The 17,645-nt window shown below is 36.3% G+C and overlaps 1 protein-coding gene across 1 annotated transcript in view; it reads left to right on the top strand.

The window, feature by feature from the left end:
• Positions 1-1,235: 1,235 nt before the first annotated feature.
• Positions 1,236-17,645, top strand: part of dock (SH2/SH3 adaptor protein dock) — a 190,154-nt gene continuing 173,744 nt past the window's right edge. The window contains exon 1 of the mRNA XM_090382192.1: positions 1,236-1,356. Within this exon, the coding sequence (XP_090238318.1) occupies positions 1,338-1,356 (19 nt within the window). The 5' untranslated portion in view covers positions 1,236-1,337. The remainder of the gene's footprint in view (positions 1,357-17,645) is intronic.

Below are 17,645 nucleotides of genomic sequence, written 5' to 3'. Positions count from 1 at the left end.
CACAGAACTAACTTTTCATCTTTCTCATTTATTCATTCAACTGCCGTTTTCTGGAACAACCGTCCTTCATACGTATTTCCTGAAAATTGCAGTCTACAGAAGTTCAAGTCCCATGTCAACAAATATCTTCTTTCGTCTTTTCAACCTCCAACCCAAGCACGGTAATAAGTACTATAGGTTCTAATACCTCTCGTGTTTGGGGTTCTCATATAAAAAAAAAAAAAAACCACCTTAAGTGTAGTACCACACAGTTGGTATGTTTCTCTTGTTTTCTAATCAGTATTGATCCGAGTATTTTTACTGTATGTTCATTGTATGAGTTTTGTTCCTCTATCTCTGCAAAAAATGAGAACAGAATATATCGTGTTACTTGTACCCATATGCGGTACTTTACATTTGTCAATGTTAAACTTCACTCTCCTCTTCTCCGCCCATCTGCCCAAATTTTTCAGATACTGTTGCAGTAGCACACTGCCATTACTGTCATTAACAACCCTGCCAACCTTTGTATTATCTGCAACCTTCGACACTAAGCTTGATATAACCTCATCAATATCATTGATAAATATACAAAACAACAGTGGACCCAACACCGAACCCCGTGTTACTCCACTAATAACATTGGAGAGGTAGAGAGAGGACGGTGATTATGACCACTGTGCTATCCGCGCAAGCTATCCACCTCGACAAATCAACTTAGAAGAGGGTTATTGCTTTCTCACTTTGTAATTTGAGTACCTCATATATGCTTGTTGTATAGTACCTCATATATGCTTGTTGTATAGTACCTCATATATGTTCTCTTTGTTATTTGTTTTCTTATCAGTAATGATCCGAGTATTTTTACTGTATGTTCATTGTATGAGTTTTGTTCCTCTATCTCTGCAAAAAATGAGAACAGAATATATCGCGTAAACAAAACAAAACTAGTCTGTGTCCGGGCTTATGACCATTGACTTGTAGTAATCCCGTACGGGTGCTATTGGTCCGGGTTATCATATACAGTAATCTGAATTATGGCTGTTATTTTAACTCGTTTTTATTGTCCCTAACGAAATTCATATTACCTAAATTCATCGCCATGGCGCAGCAGTCAAATCTTAGTTTTGTCTCATGTAGGTGCTAGTGATGCGGATGAGTAAACAGGGTGTAGTTAGACATATGTCATATACCAGTGTTTAGGCTTAGAATTAAATGAAAATAAGTTATAGCACCCTCTGTTTCATATCTTTCAAACGCGAAATAATATACATATTCCTTCGATCCAAAGAAGATGTATTTTTAGAGTGTTCTGCTATCTGCAGAGAAAAATATCATTAGTTCATTCTGTATTAAAAATGTCAAATCCAAAGACAGGTAAAGAAGTTTGCACTTTATAGATATATAATCGTTTATAGATAGAGTGTTTCCGTGCGTGTTTATAAATGAAAATTAGAGTGGCAAAAAATGTTTGTGTTAAATTAGTATTTCATAAAGAAAAGAACCCAGGTATGTTTTTAAAGAAAGTAAGCTTATTCCAGATCAGCTTATGAATTGGACATTTAATGGCTTACATTACATTACATTATATTACATGTTTATAATATCAAAAATGAAATTAACGTGTGTTGCTCTAATTTTAAAATGTTGCTTAGTTAAATAAGACGTTTCTGGTTGAGATTATACGTATTTGAAGTTTAATAATCGAACCCGTTTATTATTATTATTTTTTTAATTCAGTGTACTTTATGATGCCGTTGCAATATCTGAAATGGATTCTTAAGCTGAAACATGAAAAGATATGTTAGCAGATGGAAATTTTATTCTGCTATCAAAATATGTACTTTAAGATTTCCAAGCAGGTGGATTGCTGTCAGGTTTAAAAAAAAAAAAAAAAAAAGAAAAAACGTGTGTGTGAATTTATATATTATATGTATATCGTTTTGTACAAATATATTCCGAATTATGTTAAATTTGAGTGAAGATATAACTTCTATGCTGTGTTGAGATTTATTCTATATATTTGTTGTTTTTTAAAAATAAGTCTATAACCAGCGAACCTGAATAGTAATATAAATACTCCATCTTACTACCAGATTTTTTGGGCCCATTAACTCTTTCCTAGAACTTCATTGCTAAATGGGAAATTTTAGAAAGACATAATTTAATCTTTAATTTCTTGACTTTCTAAATAGAACAATCCATTTAAAAGATTATGACATTTGCCATTTTTTAAATCAAAATTTAACTGTTCTGTTGAGTTTAAAATGGTATTTTGTTAATTAGAATTTAGATAATTTATCTGACTTTTGTTAGAAATTTCTTTTAACACTACATTTTTTCATTCGTCTTATTTACCACCCCACGCTCATTTTTCAGCCTTACATCTGGCAACCTCCCTCCCCTCCTTCCAAAAAAAAAAAAAAAAAAAAAAAGTAGTTTTCAGTAAAAATACACAGAATGAACTTCTAATGTGCCATTGGTACTTATTTCACAAACAAAATACATTTGCTTGTGTGGAGTTTGTCAGATGCCTGTAGTTAACCTCTTGTAACCTTAGTAAATTAAAGTTATAATAGAAAATATTGTATAATTATTTAGAAAATATTAGCAGAGAAAGATACACTGGGAGATTTAATTTTATTCTGGAAATTAAAGCAAGAATTTTTAAAAGTAGTGTCCGACTTACACAAGCACCCCATAGGTTAAGGTAGCAAAACTTTGGAAATATTCAAAATTGCAAAGTGTGTAGTACTTTTTTTATGTGATGTTAACATCTTCATCAGCCTTTTTAACATCAAACTCCCCGATGCTGTCAAGGCAGTGTTTTGGATTGGGGACTCTGCTAGTTTGGGAATACACAGACTAATAGTTTAATGACAGCCATAAGTAGAGATGAAACTGATTCTTTCAGTGTGTGTATTCATACATGCAGTAGCTTGGAAAGCAAGGAGGGGAGAGATTACAGTGGACGCTTGGGGATCCACTTGATTGGGGATGCTCTCGTACAAGCAATTATATGGGCCATGTAAGGGTTATTTCAAAAACAGGCATACATATACTTGCTTGTGTGCTAATGTAGGGAGCACAATAAATACATTCCATGAATTTGAGGTACAGTACGATCTTGATTTTCCAAGGTGGCCAGCCAAAACAAAAAAAAAAAAAAAAAAAGGGAGAGCGAAAGAAAAAGGTGGTAGAGTACAAATTTCATTTTAATAGCAAAATTAATTATGTATCTATTCAAACTTGCAATTTGTGATAACCCACTTAATCTTTTGAAAAACTTTTCTGGGAAGTATTAACATCCAGAATACTTCGTGCATAAATAGCAGCAGAATATAATGTTTATGTCCAATAAAAACAATAACAACAGCATAACATAAAAAGTAAACATACCAGCTGGTGCATTTAGAACTTTGTTTTTAAGCAGTTTTATTAAATACGTTAAAAGAATAACATATAAGGCATATAATTCTTACTGTGATAAAAGCACATTATATATATAATATACTCCCAGGGGCTCACATCTGGTGAGTATGGGCTTGGCACACCCAGGGCCCTGAGCTGGATATCATCATTCTTCTCTTTCTTGGTGATTCAGGGTAATTCAGAATTTTTTTTTGCCTGGTGCAGCATAAGCCTCAGGCTTCCTTGCATCATATGGCTAATAATAATAATAATACAATTATAATGCACCTTTTAAAAGTTACACAGGAGGTTAGGTATGCTAAGGCAGATTATGAGAGCTTTTGGTTAAGAGTGTAAAGAAAAATACCAAGGAAATCTTTGTGTATGTTACTAGAAGGTAAGGGATGAATCACATTATTTCACTGGATATGAATGACATAGCTATTGATGAACCTGGTTGTTGGCAAACTGAATAAATGCTTATGAGAGTATCCATCGATTTAGGGATTCATACCTTACATTCACATCCTTGCAATCATATATTTGGATTCTTGGGTTCATATTGTCATAATTGGATTTATGGATTCATATCTATAAACAGGAAATGAGCTGATATCTGTGTTATACACAAAGGGAGATCTAAGGCAAAGGTAATAATTACAGACCTGTGCTGGAGAGATAGAATTGGTGATTAAAGAAGTAATGCAGTATCATATTTACAGGAATGCAGTTATACAGAAATCATATTATGGATTTGTTAAAGGGAATCATGCTAAACAATCAGATTAAGCATTATGAGGTAAAGGAACTAGATGAAAAAAATAATTATATTGTGTACAGTAAACTCTTAAAAATCCATCACCTTTGGAGATTGTGGTGCCAGATTTTGGAGTGGTTTACCTAATGGTAGAGCAGTTTTGGAGAAGCATATTTCAATAAATATTAACACTAACAACTGTTGAACTTATTTACATCTGTATTATAAAGGTTAAAAGATAGTACCAGTAGTTAAAATGTAAAATAACAGTTCAGTTTATTAACTGTGAACAAATTACATGTAGTCAATACATGTAGTCACACTAAACGTTGTCACAATGTAAGTGCATGTGCTTCAGAGAAAAAAAATATACTTTTTCAATGGAGAATAAGAAAAAAATTAACTATTCTTAAGGAATAATTATAATGAGGCAAAGTTTTATTAGTTTACATGGCATTTTGCTTTTATTAATACATTGATTTTATTAATTTATTAATTGATAAGAGAAATTCCATCAATTTCTCATGTAATAAGTTTTTTTGTAATAAGTTCTCTTATAATAAGTTTTGTAATAAGTTTTGTAATAATTTCTCATGTAATAAGTTTTCTCATGTAATAAGTTTTTTGCTGCCATTATAGAAGGTATAGCAGAGCCAAAAATAGCACACTGCTCAAGGTCACTCATTAGGACTTCTCCATCATGTTAGTAAGTAGTGAGAAGCTAACCTTGAGCCACCTGTTGTTTTAGTCCTTGCTTTACTCATGAGCCATATCAGGTTGTAATGGCAAAATGAGCTATATTACAAGTTGTAATGATAAAAACCCCCTCTATTTTTGTGGAGTGGAATTAAATCTATTGTTTGTGTATGTCAATAAGCTCGTGGAAGAGCTTTACCATGGATTTAATGAAGCATATATTTTTCAATTGTATGCACCCTGGGCATTTTCTAACCCACTCTTTTTTCTCAGCTGCCCCAAAGTGACATCAAACTAGTCACCAGCTCACGCAAACACTGTATGACCAGTAGGGCAGCTGAACTGGATATAATCGGAATTGGTTAACCAGTTTTTTCTTTGAATTTTCTGCTAATTGAAAACCAGTCAATTGTCTGCAGTTAATTAGTTTTCAATACTTTCTTAATTTTTTAATGTTAACAGTAAAAACCTAAAAAAAATCGGATTTCATTATCAATATTTATATACTGCATGTGTGTGTACGCGCCCGCATGCATGCACAGGTGTAATGTACTTAATCTGTGCGCAGTTGCCATATGCACAGTTCTGTCCAGTGCATTCAGAAGATGATTAGTATCTTTAAAGAAACATGTCTTCCATAATGAAATATTTTGAAAACACTTTATTATGTTTCTGATATACTGTGATTTTAGTTTCTGCTCAAGTAACTTCCACTGTTGTTACCTAGAACCAAGGAGTTCTGGCTCCTTAGATAAATTTAAATCACAAACTAAGCCATTCATCTTTTTAATTAAGTGTTTTATTATTAAGTGATTATTAATAAATTTCTTGTTGGCAGTTCAAATATGTTGAAGTGGATGGTCCAGCAATACAAGAATCATAGCTATATTCATCACTGCTTCCTTTATCCCATGATTTTGGAGGATCTTGTATTGGCAGGTCTTCATTACATGGAACAGGCTGTATTGAAGATGATATGTTGGGATATTTGATGCTGTGCTTGCTTTTTCTGGTCATTCTTGATATTTTTATCATGTAGTAATAGCAATCATCAATATGGTTGTGCCATTCTTGCCACACCACAGGAAAGGCATACTTTTAATTTTCCCAGTTATCCACATCTTCAGGCTGTATTGCAGTTGATATGTTGGGATATTTGATGCTGTGCTTGCTTGCTTTTTCTGGTCATTCTTGATATGTTTATCCTGTAGTAATAGCAATCATCAATATGGTTGTGCCATTCTTGCTACACCATAGAAAAGGCATACTTTTAATTTTCCCAGTTATCCCCATCTTCAGTTTGTGGTGCAGATAATAGAGTACATATGTGGAATCCAAGTTTTGTCCTGATAACCAGCCTTTCAATCAAAGTACAAAGAATAAGCCTGTTTAGTAATACTGTAAATTTTCTTTCTCAGAGTTTTTGTTGTAAACTGGCCACACACATGTAGCAGAAATTGTCATAATGATTCAGATATTTCCTTTACTTTTTAAACATTTTAACAATAAAATACAATAACAATTACAAAATAAACAAACAATATGCAATAGATGTACAGATACTGTACACATTCTCACCCTCTTTCCATTACTGAAAGGGAGGGAGTGGGACAGGCAAAAGACAGATGAGTTTGAATATTTTAAACCTCCCGCTTACGTTTTTGCGACGTGTGATATTCATCGAAGGTAATACAACGGATTAGTCATATTTGCTTCCCTAATTTATAGTATGATATATATGTATTATGGGTAAATAGACACCTGTATATGTGGAAATTATGATGTGATATGAAATTTTAAGAATTATATCCAAAATATCTATGCATAAAAATTGACTGCAAACAACTGATATATTGGTGGGGTAAAAAACATGTTAGCCAGTATAACTTATCCAATCTTTCCTTAAATTTATTTGTATAGTCTACTTTCACAACACCAGATGGAAGTTTGTTCCAACATTGAAGTATTTATTCTCTCTGCCTGATAGCATATTTTTGTACATCTGCTCTGTAGCTGTTTTTTTTTTTTTTTTTCCAATTTAAATTAGGTCTCCCCTGTGTTTTGTTCAAGTAAGAGTAAGCATGCCATCAGCATTTAGTTTACCCAATTCATTGTAAAGCCGAAATACTTCAGTCAGGTCTCAGGTATGTAGTTTACAGTTGCTGCAGTTTAGTGAACTCAAGTCCTTCTTGGTAAGAATTCTCCCTGATGTTGTTGCCCCTCTTTGCATTTGTTCCACCTGTTCACATTCTTCTTAAAATCAGACTTTAAGCTGTGTATGCAGTACTCAAGATGTGACCTAATCATTGTCTTATTCAATGGGATACTTGCCTCCTTGTCTCTGCTGCCAAAATTTCTGTATGTAATAGACAGAACCCCATGGGCTGCCCTATCAGCTCATCTGCACTGTTCAAAGAACTTCATGTTGGACTGTACAATTACTCTTAGGTTTTTCATCCTCTACCACCTACCTGTTGTTATTCTGGAATTACTGTTACCTATGCATATGCAGTATCTTGCATATGCATAGGTAACAGTATGCATATGCAAGATCAATTGCATTTATCAATTTAAAGTACCATTGCCACTTCTGAGCCCATGTCCCTAATTTCTTTAGGTCTTTTCAGCAGAATACTCTGATTCCTGCCATTAATGTTTAATTGCAGAAATTAGAGTATTCTGCTGAAAAGTTTAATGTTTCTTGCTGGATCTCCTTAATGTTTTAAAACATATTGAAAAAGAATAAGGAGAGCTGGCATAGAACTCTGAAAGATTCCATTAATAATCACTCATTTCAACCATGCATGCAGTTATGTCCTTATTCACCAAGGTCTCTATGTTGACAAGTGCCTAATTTTGTATACGGGTTGTCTCAAAAATATTGGTACAAACGTTTAGGGGAGGTAGGTAACATCTAAAGGAATGTGAATCGCATAGGAACCCATAACTGGAAACGTCATGGGAAAGTAGTAGCAGAGGCACAAGAAGCAGAAATGACACAAGACAGTAATTAGTGGCAAACATTTATTTGACATAATATTAACAATGGAGTACGAGATGGATGCATTTCATTTATGTTACAACAGATGCTCGAAGGTTCCACCATGAGATGCGATGCATGCATGACACCGATGCAGCATGGATTGGTGAACACCGAACACACCTGAATTTCTTTGACAGTAGAAGCAGCGCAGACGAGTCTCGCCACAAGATCTATTTCCGTCTCCATTCATACACGATAGACTTGAGGGCCTCACAGAAAGAAATCAAGGCTTGATAAATCAGGTGAGCGTAGGGGCCAGGCAACGGGTCCACCACGGCTAATCCATCAACGCCCAAAATGCCTGTCCAAATGGTCACGAACACACCTTCTATAATGGGCAGGCGCCCCGTCATGTTGAAACCAAATGTTGCATCTCACATTTGCTGGAACATCGTCAAGTAACCCTGGTAGAACTTGTTCAAGAAAGATCCAATATTTAGCGGAGTTCATGGGGGGTGGTAACAGGTATGGGCCGACTAAACAGTCACTGACCATACCTGCCCACACATTTATTGCGAAGCGATGTTGTGCCGCATGGGGGCATACACCATGTGGGTTGTTGTGAGCCCACACATGAGCATTGTGCTGATTGAATAAGCCTTCTCGAGTGAAATAAGCCTCATTCGTGACCAAAACATAGGCTGGAAAATTCAAGTCCTGAACACTTTCTTGGAGAAACCACTGCGCAAAAGCCACATGTGTAGGATGATCTTGGGGGAGCAGTAACTGAACACTTTGGAGATGAAAGAGGTGTAAGGAATCGTCGTGCCAGACACGCTGTACACTGCAACGAGACACTCCTAAGGCAGAGGCAATGGCACGTGTGCTGGTAGTAGGATTATTCTGGACGCATTCAACACACTTTCTTCCATGGCTGGAGTTCGCGTCGAACGTGGTCTGCCCGCACTACTGTTGTTTGTTACCTCTAAATGACCCATAATCACACAAATTTTGATGCACATGCGCAAACAAACGTTGGTCCGGTACATGTCTGGAAAGCGTTCTCCATAAATTTGTTGAGCGGCTTGTCCATTGCCCTCTGCTAATCCATACACTAGGTGCATGTCTGCCAGCTCACAGTTCGTATATCAATGCATTCTCTTCGTGCGGCGACTTTTGCTTGAATGAATAAACCAAAAATTTTCCCTCTCTTGAACTGATGAACAATTCTGTCTAACGACTTACAGTGACGTTTCTGGTTATGGGTTCCTATGCGATTCACATTCCTTTAGATGTTACCTACTTCCCCTAAACATTTACCAATATTTTTGAGACACCCTGTATAGTTCATTAAGTTTTTATATCAGTTTTTATTCTTTATAATCCTTTGTAACTAGGTAATTTTGAATTTTTTTTTTTTTGATTCTTGAAGTTTTACGTGTTAATCTATACTTCACTCACACCAGTTAATTATCTGTGCCTGATAAAATCAACTGTTCCAGTTATTGCTAATGGGAAAATAAGTTCGGTACTTGGATTCATCATGTTGATTCTTTTAGCAGTGAGTTATTAATTTCTGGAATAAGTTAAGGCTTGACAGTTTGGAAAATTCATTGCTCAGCTAGCAGGAGTGAAACACTTTTTTTGTTTGTAAAAGCCTATGGCTGCATGTGAAATTAAACATAAGAAATAAAACATTTGTGAAAAAAAAAAATGTATACTACATGTTAATTTAGAGTTTTATGAAACATAACCACCTTATTCCATACCAAAAATCATACTAAGAAATACAACTTTTAGTAACCCTTATAAAATAGTTTTTGTTTATTGTATGTTATTAATAGATATTTAAAAATATACAATTAACAGTATGCAAATATAAACAGGAAACCACCTAGGAACTTCAATAGAGATGCAATGCATATAAAGTATCAACTGAAATTTACCCACTGAAAGCATAATATTTAATATTATTAGTAACAAATTTCATTTTAATAGTTGATTATAAGCGCAGCATAAGCCTCATGCTTCCTTGCACCATATGGCTGATAATAATAATAACATCACTGGAACAGTTGGTAATTATTTTTCTAAACTACATTTTTTTGTATCAAATTATTGTCAGTCTTCAAGTTTTGTTAATGGAAATAGTAGGTCTCTTTTTATTTTTTATTAATTTTTAGGAGATACAAAGACTAATAGATTAACTAGAGCTGCAGGCAGAGATGAAAGTGATCCTTGCACTGCTTCTTTTGGAATATGCAGCAGCCTGGAAAGAAAAGTATTGAGGATTTTAAGTGCTGCTATGGGTCATCATGGAATGAGTAATTTTTTGTGAGCTTTAGCATAAGTAAGAATAAGAACAGGTGCATATATACTTGCATGTACACTAATACTAGGAGCATTATAAATAAATTTGATGGATTTGTAGTACTGATCAAATCATCAAATGCAGACATTGTAGGGTTAACAGAGTATGAACACTTAGTACAGTGTACAGAAAGGAAAGCCAGGACAGGTAGTGGGGAAAGGTTATGCCCTAAGTTAAGAAGCATATTAAATCTTAGGCGGCCCATCCAGTTGACATGGGTGACCAGTGCAATGTTGAGTCTGTTTGGTGTGACAAAACTGGCTGAACATTGGGAATATAAAAATGAGAGCAGTAGTGTTTTATAGGCCTAATGCTTGTGATAAATATAACAAACATCTATACAGAGAAATAGAATGGTCCAGTAAATCAGAATGTCTTATAATGAGGGATTTTAACTTTCCTGGAACTTGTAGGTTGGTTACTCATGCTACCAAGATTTTGTGGATTTATTCAATGACTGTTTTCTACAACACTATGTTGGAGAGACAAAAAGAGGTAGTAATACTCTTGATCTGATTATCAGCAGTGATCCTTCTTTCATTAAGAATCTGCAGGTTAAAGACCCACTGGGTGGCAGTGATCACGTACTGATGTGGGATTTACTTAAGACAACTATCAAGGGTAAAAGGAAGTTTTTGATTTTCTAAGGTTGAATACAGTGGGCTCAGACAGATTTTAAATTTTGTGCAGTGGGACCAACTGATGGTGTTACCAGCAGAAAATTCTTAATGGGAAGCATTCAAGGAAGTAATCATACAAGCTGTTAGGCTTTTCATACAAACTAAGCAATATTGTTCAGGGCTTAGACCTAAATGGATGTCAGATGAACTGATGAGACTTGTAACAGAAGAATAATGCATGAGATGCAATGCATATAAAGTATCAAGTGATACAGAAGCCTTTGGTAGATATACACTAGTCGGCAATGAAGTCACAGAAGAGCTTAGGCAAGTCAAGGTATGTTACAAAAAAGTTTTTGGCAAAGAAAAGCAGCAAAGACTGCTTTACTTATATTAAAAGTAGAAGGAAGGGTTTGAATCGTATTGATCCCCTTGATGTGATGATCCTGCTCGGGTTGTTGACAAACTGAATAGGTATTTTGCATCTACATTCACACATGAAGCATTCTTTAGGGAAGGGAATGTCAAAAAGTTTATCAAACTCTGACAGTGAGCTAAATGACGAATGACATTGTGATAACTGAAGGGAAAGTGGAGGAGAAATTGTTTTTATGTGCAACGGTGAAAATAAAAAGGCACCTGGGGCAGATAGGATCTGTCCAGTTATATTAAGAGAGGTAGCAAAGGGGTTAAGAAAACCTTTAGCCATAATTACATCTTTAGATTCAGGGGAAGACTACAGAGATGTGTAATTATATCCCCAATTCACGAAGTGGGATCAAAAGTTGATATGAGTAATTACAGACCTGTTAGCTTAAATTATGTTCCACAGAAAATAATGGAGTAACTAGTTAAAGAAGTAATACAGGACCATCTAGACAGGAATGCTATTATACTGCAGTTGCAGCATGGATTTATTAAGGACAATATTGTCTGACTAATATGATTTGATACAATGTAGTAGCAAATGAATTGGATGCAGGAAATAAATTTGATATCATATACTTGATTTCAGGAATGCTTTTGATACTGTTGTGCATAAAAAACTGCTATATAAATTGGAGCAATATGGCATCAAGGGCAAGTTACTGCTAACTTTCCATTAAAAGGGATGGGATAGAGGGATGGTTGAGTGGGAAAGACAGATTGGTTATTAAAGGACACTGCTGTTTATGGGCTAATGTTATTAGTGGAGTACTACTTGGGGTAGTACTCCACTAATAACATTGCTGAGTCCATTTTTGTTTTCTGTATTTATTAATGATATTAATAAAGGTATATCACACTTAATGTCTAAGTTTGCTATAATACAAATGTTGGCAGAGTGTTTAATCAAGGTATGCCACTGCATCAAGATCTAGTAAAATTAGGGAGATGGGCTGAGAAATGGCAGTTGAAGTTTAATATTAACCATTACAAAGTGCTGTATATGGGTAGCAGATTAATGATCAGCTGGGTAGTACTATAGTCAGGGTAATGGAAAATGAAAAAGACTTGGGGTAATTGTTTAATCACATATGAAATTCTCTGACTAATGCAGACAGGTTGCCAGGCGAGCCCATGGGATTTTGTCAATGATATACAGAAACTTTGCCAGCAGGGATAAGGAGGTGATTATCCCATTTGTACAAGACAGTGGTTAGGCCAAATCTTGAATACTGCATATAGGTCTGGAGGCATAATTTCAGGAAGGATGTAGATCTGCTAGAACAGTGAAGGGAACAAAAGGATAGTTTTACCAAGAAAGGTTTTAGTTCTGTAAATTGCTGCATCTGGAGACTGGGTGCCCACATGGTGATCTGATTTGAGGTGTTTAAGGCTTTGAATGGATTGCACAAGCTTAATAGGACTGAATGGCATTCTTCCTCTTGTTCAGACTACATTCACGAGGGGACATAAATTCAGATTGAGGAAGGAGATGGTTATAGAATTGACGCACAGAGATTTTCCTTCAGCCAGCAGATAGTTGATTGTTTGAAAATTTCTATATGTTGTAAAAGTTTGAATAAATTCAAGGTTGTGGGTAAGTGTGGGATTTTTTATTATTTTTTATTTTTTTTTGCTGATGCTTTATAAAGTTGCTTTCTTTCTTCATATGCCACTACTAACACACAGCTTAACAAAATTAACAGAAAACTTAGAAAACATGGTGTAACTTGTGCAGCTTGCGATGAAGCATGACAAAATTTGGTATGGTGGTGTACCATAGAATAATGATGAAATTAGGAGACTGAGAAATTTCAGACAGGTATATGAAACGTTTATAAAGACTGTATAAGAATTCCCAAAAAGATCACATTACAGAAGTCGTTATAAGATGTTCTAAAATATAGTCATATGACATCATGTGTGATCCCCTCCAATAGCTGAACAGGCCTGACAGCAGTGATCCATGCTCGATATTAGCATTAGTTGAGGCATATAATGCAAGAAAGCAAGCTTATACGGCATCAGCCAAAAAAAAAAAAAAAAACCCTTCCCATTTCACCCATCCAAATGTTTGTCTAGTTCAGCCTTAAATTTATTTAAGCTATCAGCTTCCACGACAACAGATGGAAGTTTGTTCCAGCAATCAACTACCCACTAGCTAAAGGCAAACTTCCACACATCTATTCTACAACTGTCTTTCCTCAATTTCAATCTATGCCTCCTCTGGTTCTTAATCTGATTAAGTGGAAGTATCCTGTCAGCATTGAGCATGCTGAAACCATCAAGGCCTTACACACCTCGATCAGATCATTTCACAGGTGCCTACTCTCCAGGCGCCACAATTTGCAGAACTTAAGCCTTTCTTTGTAAGCGCACCCCTTTGTTCCTCTCACCAATCTTGTTGCCCTTCTCTGTACTCGTTCTAGCAACTCTACATCCTTCCTAAAATGAGGCTTCCAGACCTGTATACAGAACTCAAGGTGTGGCCTGACCATTGCCTTGTACAAAGGGATAATCACCTCCTTGTCTCTGCTAGCAAAATTCCTATATATCATTGACAAAACTACATGATCCAGTTCCTTTGTGGCCACATCGTAGTATTCAATCAAATTGGTCAGACAAGACTTCACCTTAACAATCCCATGCTATGTCTGAACGGTTACTGCCGTCTTGTCTAGGTGATCCTGTACCTCTTTAACCAGTAACTCCATTATTTTCCATGGAATAGAAGTTAAACTAACAGGTCTGTAATTACTTGTCGCCCTTTGACCCTCATTTGTGAATTGGGGTCACATTTGCACATCTTCAGTCCATGGGGACCTCCCCTGACTCCAAGGATGCTCTCATAATTATGGCTAAGGGTTTGCTTACTTCCCTTGCTGCCTCCATTATAACTGGATAGATTCCATCTGCTTTTTTTATGTTTAATTTCTTGGTGCATTATAGCCTTAGTTGCTAATGCACCAATAAAACCCAACAACCAACCAACCATGTTTAATTTCAACAATTTCTCCTCCATTTTGCTTTTAGTTATTACAAAATCACTTAGCTCCCTGTTAGAGTTTGATAAACATCTGGCATTCCCCTCATTGAATAACTCCTAATGTGTGAATGTAGATGCAAAATGCTCATTCAGTTTATCAGCTACTTGAGCAGGATCATCCCATATATGTTAAGTGGACCAATCTGATTCTTCCCCCTTCCTTCTAGAGTTTACATAAGTAAAGAACTCTTTGCTGTTTTTCTTTGCATCCTTTGCCAAAGATTTTTCGTAATCTCCCTTCGCTTGCCTAACCTCCTTTGTGACTTGATTACAGACCAACTTATATCTGTCGTAGGCTTCTGTGTCACCTGATAATTTATATGCATCCCATGCATTTTTCTTTTCTGCCATGAGCCTCATTAATTCATCCGACATCCATTTAGGCGTGAACCTTGAACAATATTTTTTAGTCGGTATGAAAAACCTAGTAGCCTCCAAGATTAAGACCCCGAAGGCTTCCCATTTAGAATTCACTGTTGGTAACATCATCAGTTGATCCCACCATATATAATTTAAAAACTGTCTGAGACCACTGTAGTTCACTTTTACGAAAACAAAAACAAACCCTTCCCTTTATCTTTGATGGTAGTTACACTGTGATCACTGTCACCTAGTGGTTCCTTTATCTGCAAATTCTTAATGCGTGAATATAAGGGTGTCTATATGATTCTGTGGCAACAAATGCCATTCTTCCACCAGTGCAGATCTTAGCTTGCCAAGTGGCTTAAAATGCGATGCGAAACCTTAATTAAGTTTGGTGATCGTGCTGGCCAAGTCAGTCCTCCACCACTTGAGCTTTATGTGTCGTGGCAAGTGACATTGTGCATGAAAAGAAAATCTGGGCCAACATCCTTACCCCTTTTCACAATTATGCTACTCCTATCAAAAACATGACGAGGGGTGTGGCTTGGGTGTTGTTCATTATCTGCTCCCACCACATGGGAACATTTCCTCCATTGTAAGTGTCCCTTTTCAAATGTTGGAGGGATGGTATACTGCATTCCTCGCCTCCAGATGAAAAAACAGCCAGAATCTTGTTTGTAGATTAAAACGGGACTCATCAGAGAACAGAACTGTACCTTGTTTGTCAGGGCTCCAAGTGACATGTTCATGCCACCAGTTTTGTCGTGCTCTGCAGTGATTTTGGGTTAATGGGATACAAACCACTGGCTTCTTTGCGTGTAGAGTCAATTTGAATCGAGCCTTCTTAACTCAGTCCGGTTGGAAATGTTTTCACCTGTGGCTGCAGCAACCTCGAGATAGTTGATGACAGGACATTGTAGAGTTCTGTCTTGCTGTTAGATCCAGATAGCTGCCTGTTCTGGTTGATGTAACCTTCAGGCGACCTTGGCCAGCTCATCTTGTAATGGTTTCTGTCTCCTGAAACTGCTTCCATAGCGCCAAGATGATAGTGTGACACATTAAGAGAAGAATGATGATGCCAAGCTCATACTCACCAGATGCGAGCCCCTGAGGTTATGTTACCCATCTGTGGACAAATTCAGTGGAAAAGTTTGGTGAAACTCAGGCAGTTGCTCTTGACATTTTAAAGAGTTTTGATCGTGTTTGGCATAAAGGTCTTCTAAATAAGCTTCCATCCTATGGTTTGCCAATTGTTTTTCTAATTGGATATCCAGTTTTCTCTCTGACTGCTCACTGCAGGTGATGGTAGATGGATCTCTGTCGTCAAACCCTTCCACTAATGCTGGTGTTCCCCAAGGTTCAGTTTTTACTCCCACCATTTTCCTCTTGTATATTAATGACCTTCTTCCATTGACTAAAAATTCTATCCATAGTTTTCTCATGATAGCACATTGCATTTTAGCTTTCAGCTTTCTCAAATATCCACTACAAATTCCTCAAATGCTGCATCTCCAGATAATTCTCCAGTGGGGCAAAGATAACGTAGTTGATTTCAGTTCTTCTAAAACTGTCCTGTCATATCTTGCAAAAAGGATTCTTTTGCTTCTGTGCTTATCTTCGATATCTAGGCAAGATCATATATTTCTATTGGGAATTATCCTGACTTCTAATCTATTTTGGGGCGCCTCCGTAGCCAGGTGGGCAGGAGCAGCAGTGCGTAGCACACGCTTCTTGATTAGACCGGGGTTCGAGCCCGTGACCACCAAATACGGAGGATGCGGAAAGGTCAGGGAATGACCACCGCATATCCCCGGAGCAATATGGCCTTAGTTGCTAATGCTCCTAAAATCCAAATAACAAACAAACAAATCTATTTTGGCATTAGCACATTACAAATGTTGCTTCCTCTGCATCTAAAAAACTTGTTTTCTCTTTTGCTCTCGGCTTTACTTTTCTTGCAAACAGCTATTCACTCTGTACAAATCACAATCCACCCTATCCCTCTGCCAATGTTCCCACATCTGGGGCTGTGCCTTCCCTCTCAGGCTTCTAGATTACATTCAAAAGAGGGCGTTAGATTAATTAATGACTCATTTCTAATAGAATCTCTCAACTCTGTATCATAGACTTTGTTTCTGTTGCTTGCCTTTTCTATAGATATTTCCATGGACACTGTTCTTCTGAATTGGCTTCTATAATTCCCCTGTCGCTATTTCAAAGCAGTCCAAACACATTCCACAACCAGTGAACATCCTTTTACCATCCAACTTCAAACTCACAGAACCAACTTTTTTTCTTCCTCATTTATTCATTCAACTTGTTTTCTAGAACAACCTTCATTCATACGTATTTCTTGAAAAATACAATTTACAGAAGTTCAAGTTTAATGTCAATAAATATCTTCTTTTATCTTTACAACCTCCAACCCATGCATGGTACTGAGTAGTATAGATTCTAATACCTCACTTGTTTGGGGTTTTCATAAAAAAAAAAAAAAAAAAAAAGTGGGATTATGACCTCCCTATCTCTACAGGATAATGTACATGTTGGACAGAAAACTTGTGTAATTGAGACCCACTAATATTCATAATATTCATCGGTGAAGACAGGATATTAGAGCTGGAAAAGGAATTAAAAAATGTGAATTGGAATATCATCGGTTTGGCTGAAACAAGAAGAAGAAATGAATCACTTATAAGTTTATCAAGTGGAAATCTTCTGTACACCAATGGAAACAGTGAAAGGAGTGAAGGTGGAGTTGGGTTTCTGATCCATAAAGATTTTAAAAACAACATTTTGGAATTCAAAAGTACATCACCAAGGGTGTCAAGACTAATACTCAAGATTTCTAAGAGGTACAAGCTAAAGGTTATAATGATTTATGCACCAACATCGAGCCATGATGGTGAAGGGGTTGAAGAAATGTACACCGAAATTGAAAGTCTTCTAGATGAGCAGAAAACCCACTACACTATTATTATGGGGGACTTCAA

The sequence above is a fragment of the Mastigoproctus giganteus genome, chromosome 1 (genome assembly GCF_048544385.1).
Source record: "Mastigoproctus giganteus isolate SK-2022 chromosome 1, ASM4854438v1, whole genome shotgun sequence".
Taxonomy (NCBI): domain Eukaryota; kingdom Metazoa; phylum Arthropoda; class Arachnida; order Uropygi; family Thelyphonidae; genus Mastigoproctus; species Mastigoproctus giganteus.
Note: the sequence above shows the minus strand (reverse complement) of the source record. Positions and strands in the feature narration are given on the sequence as shown.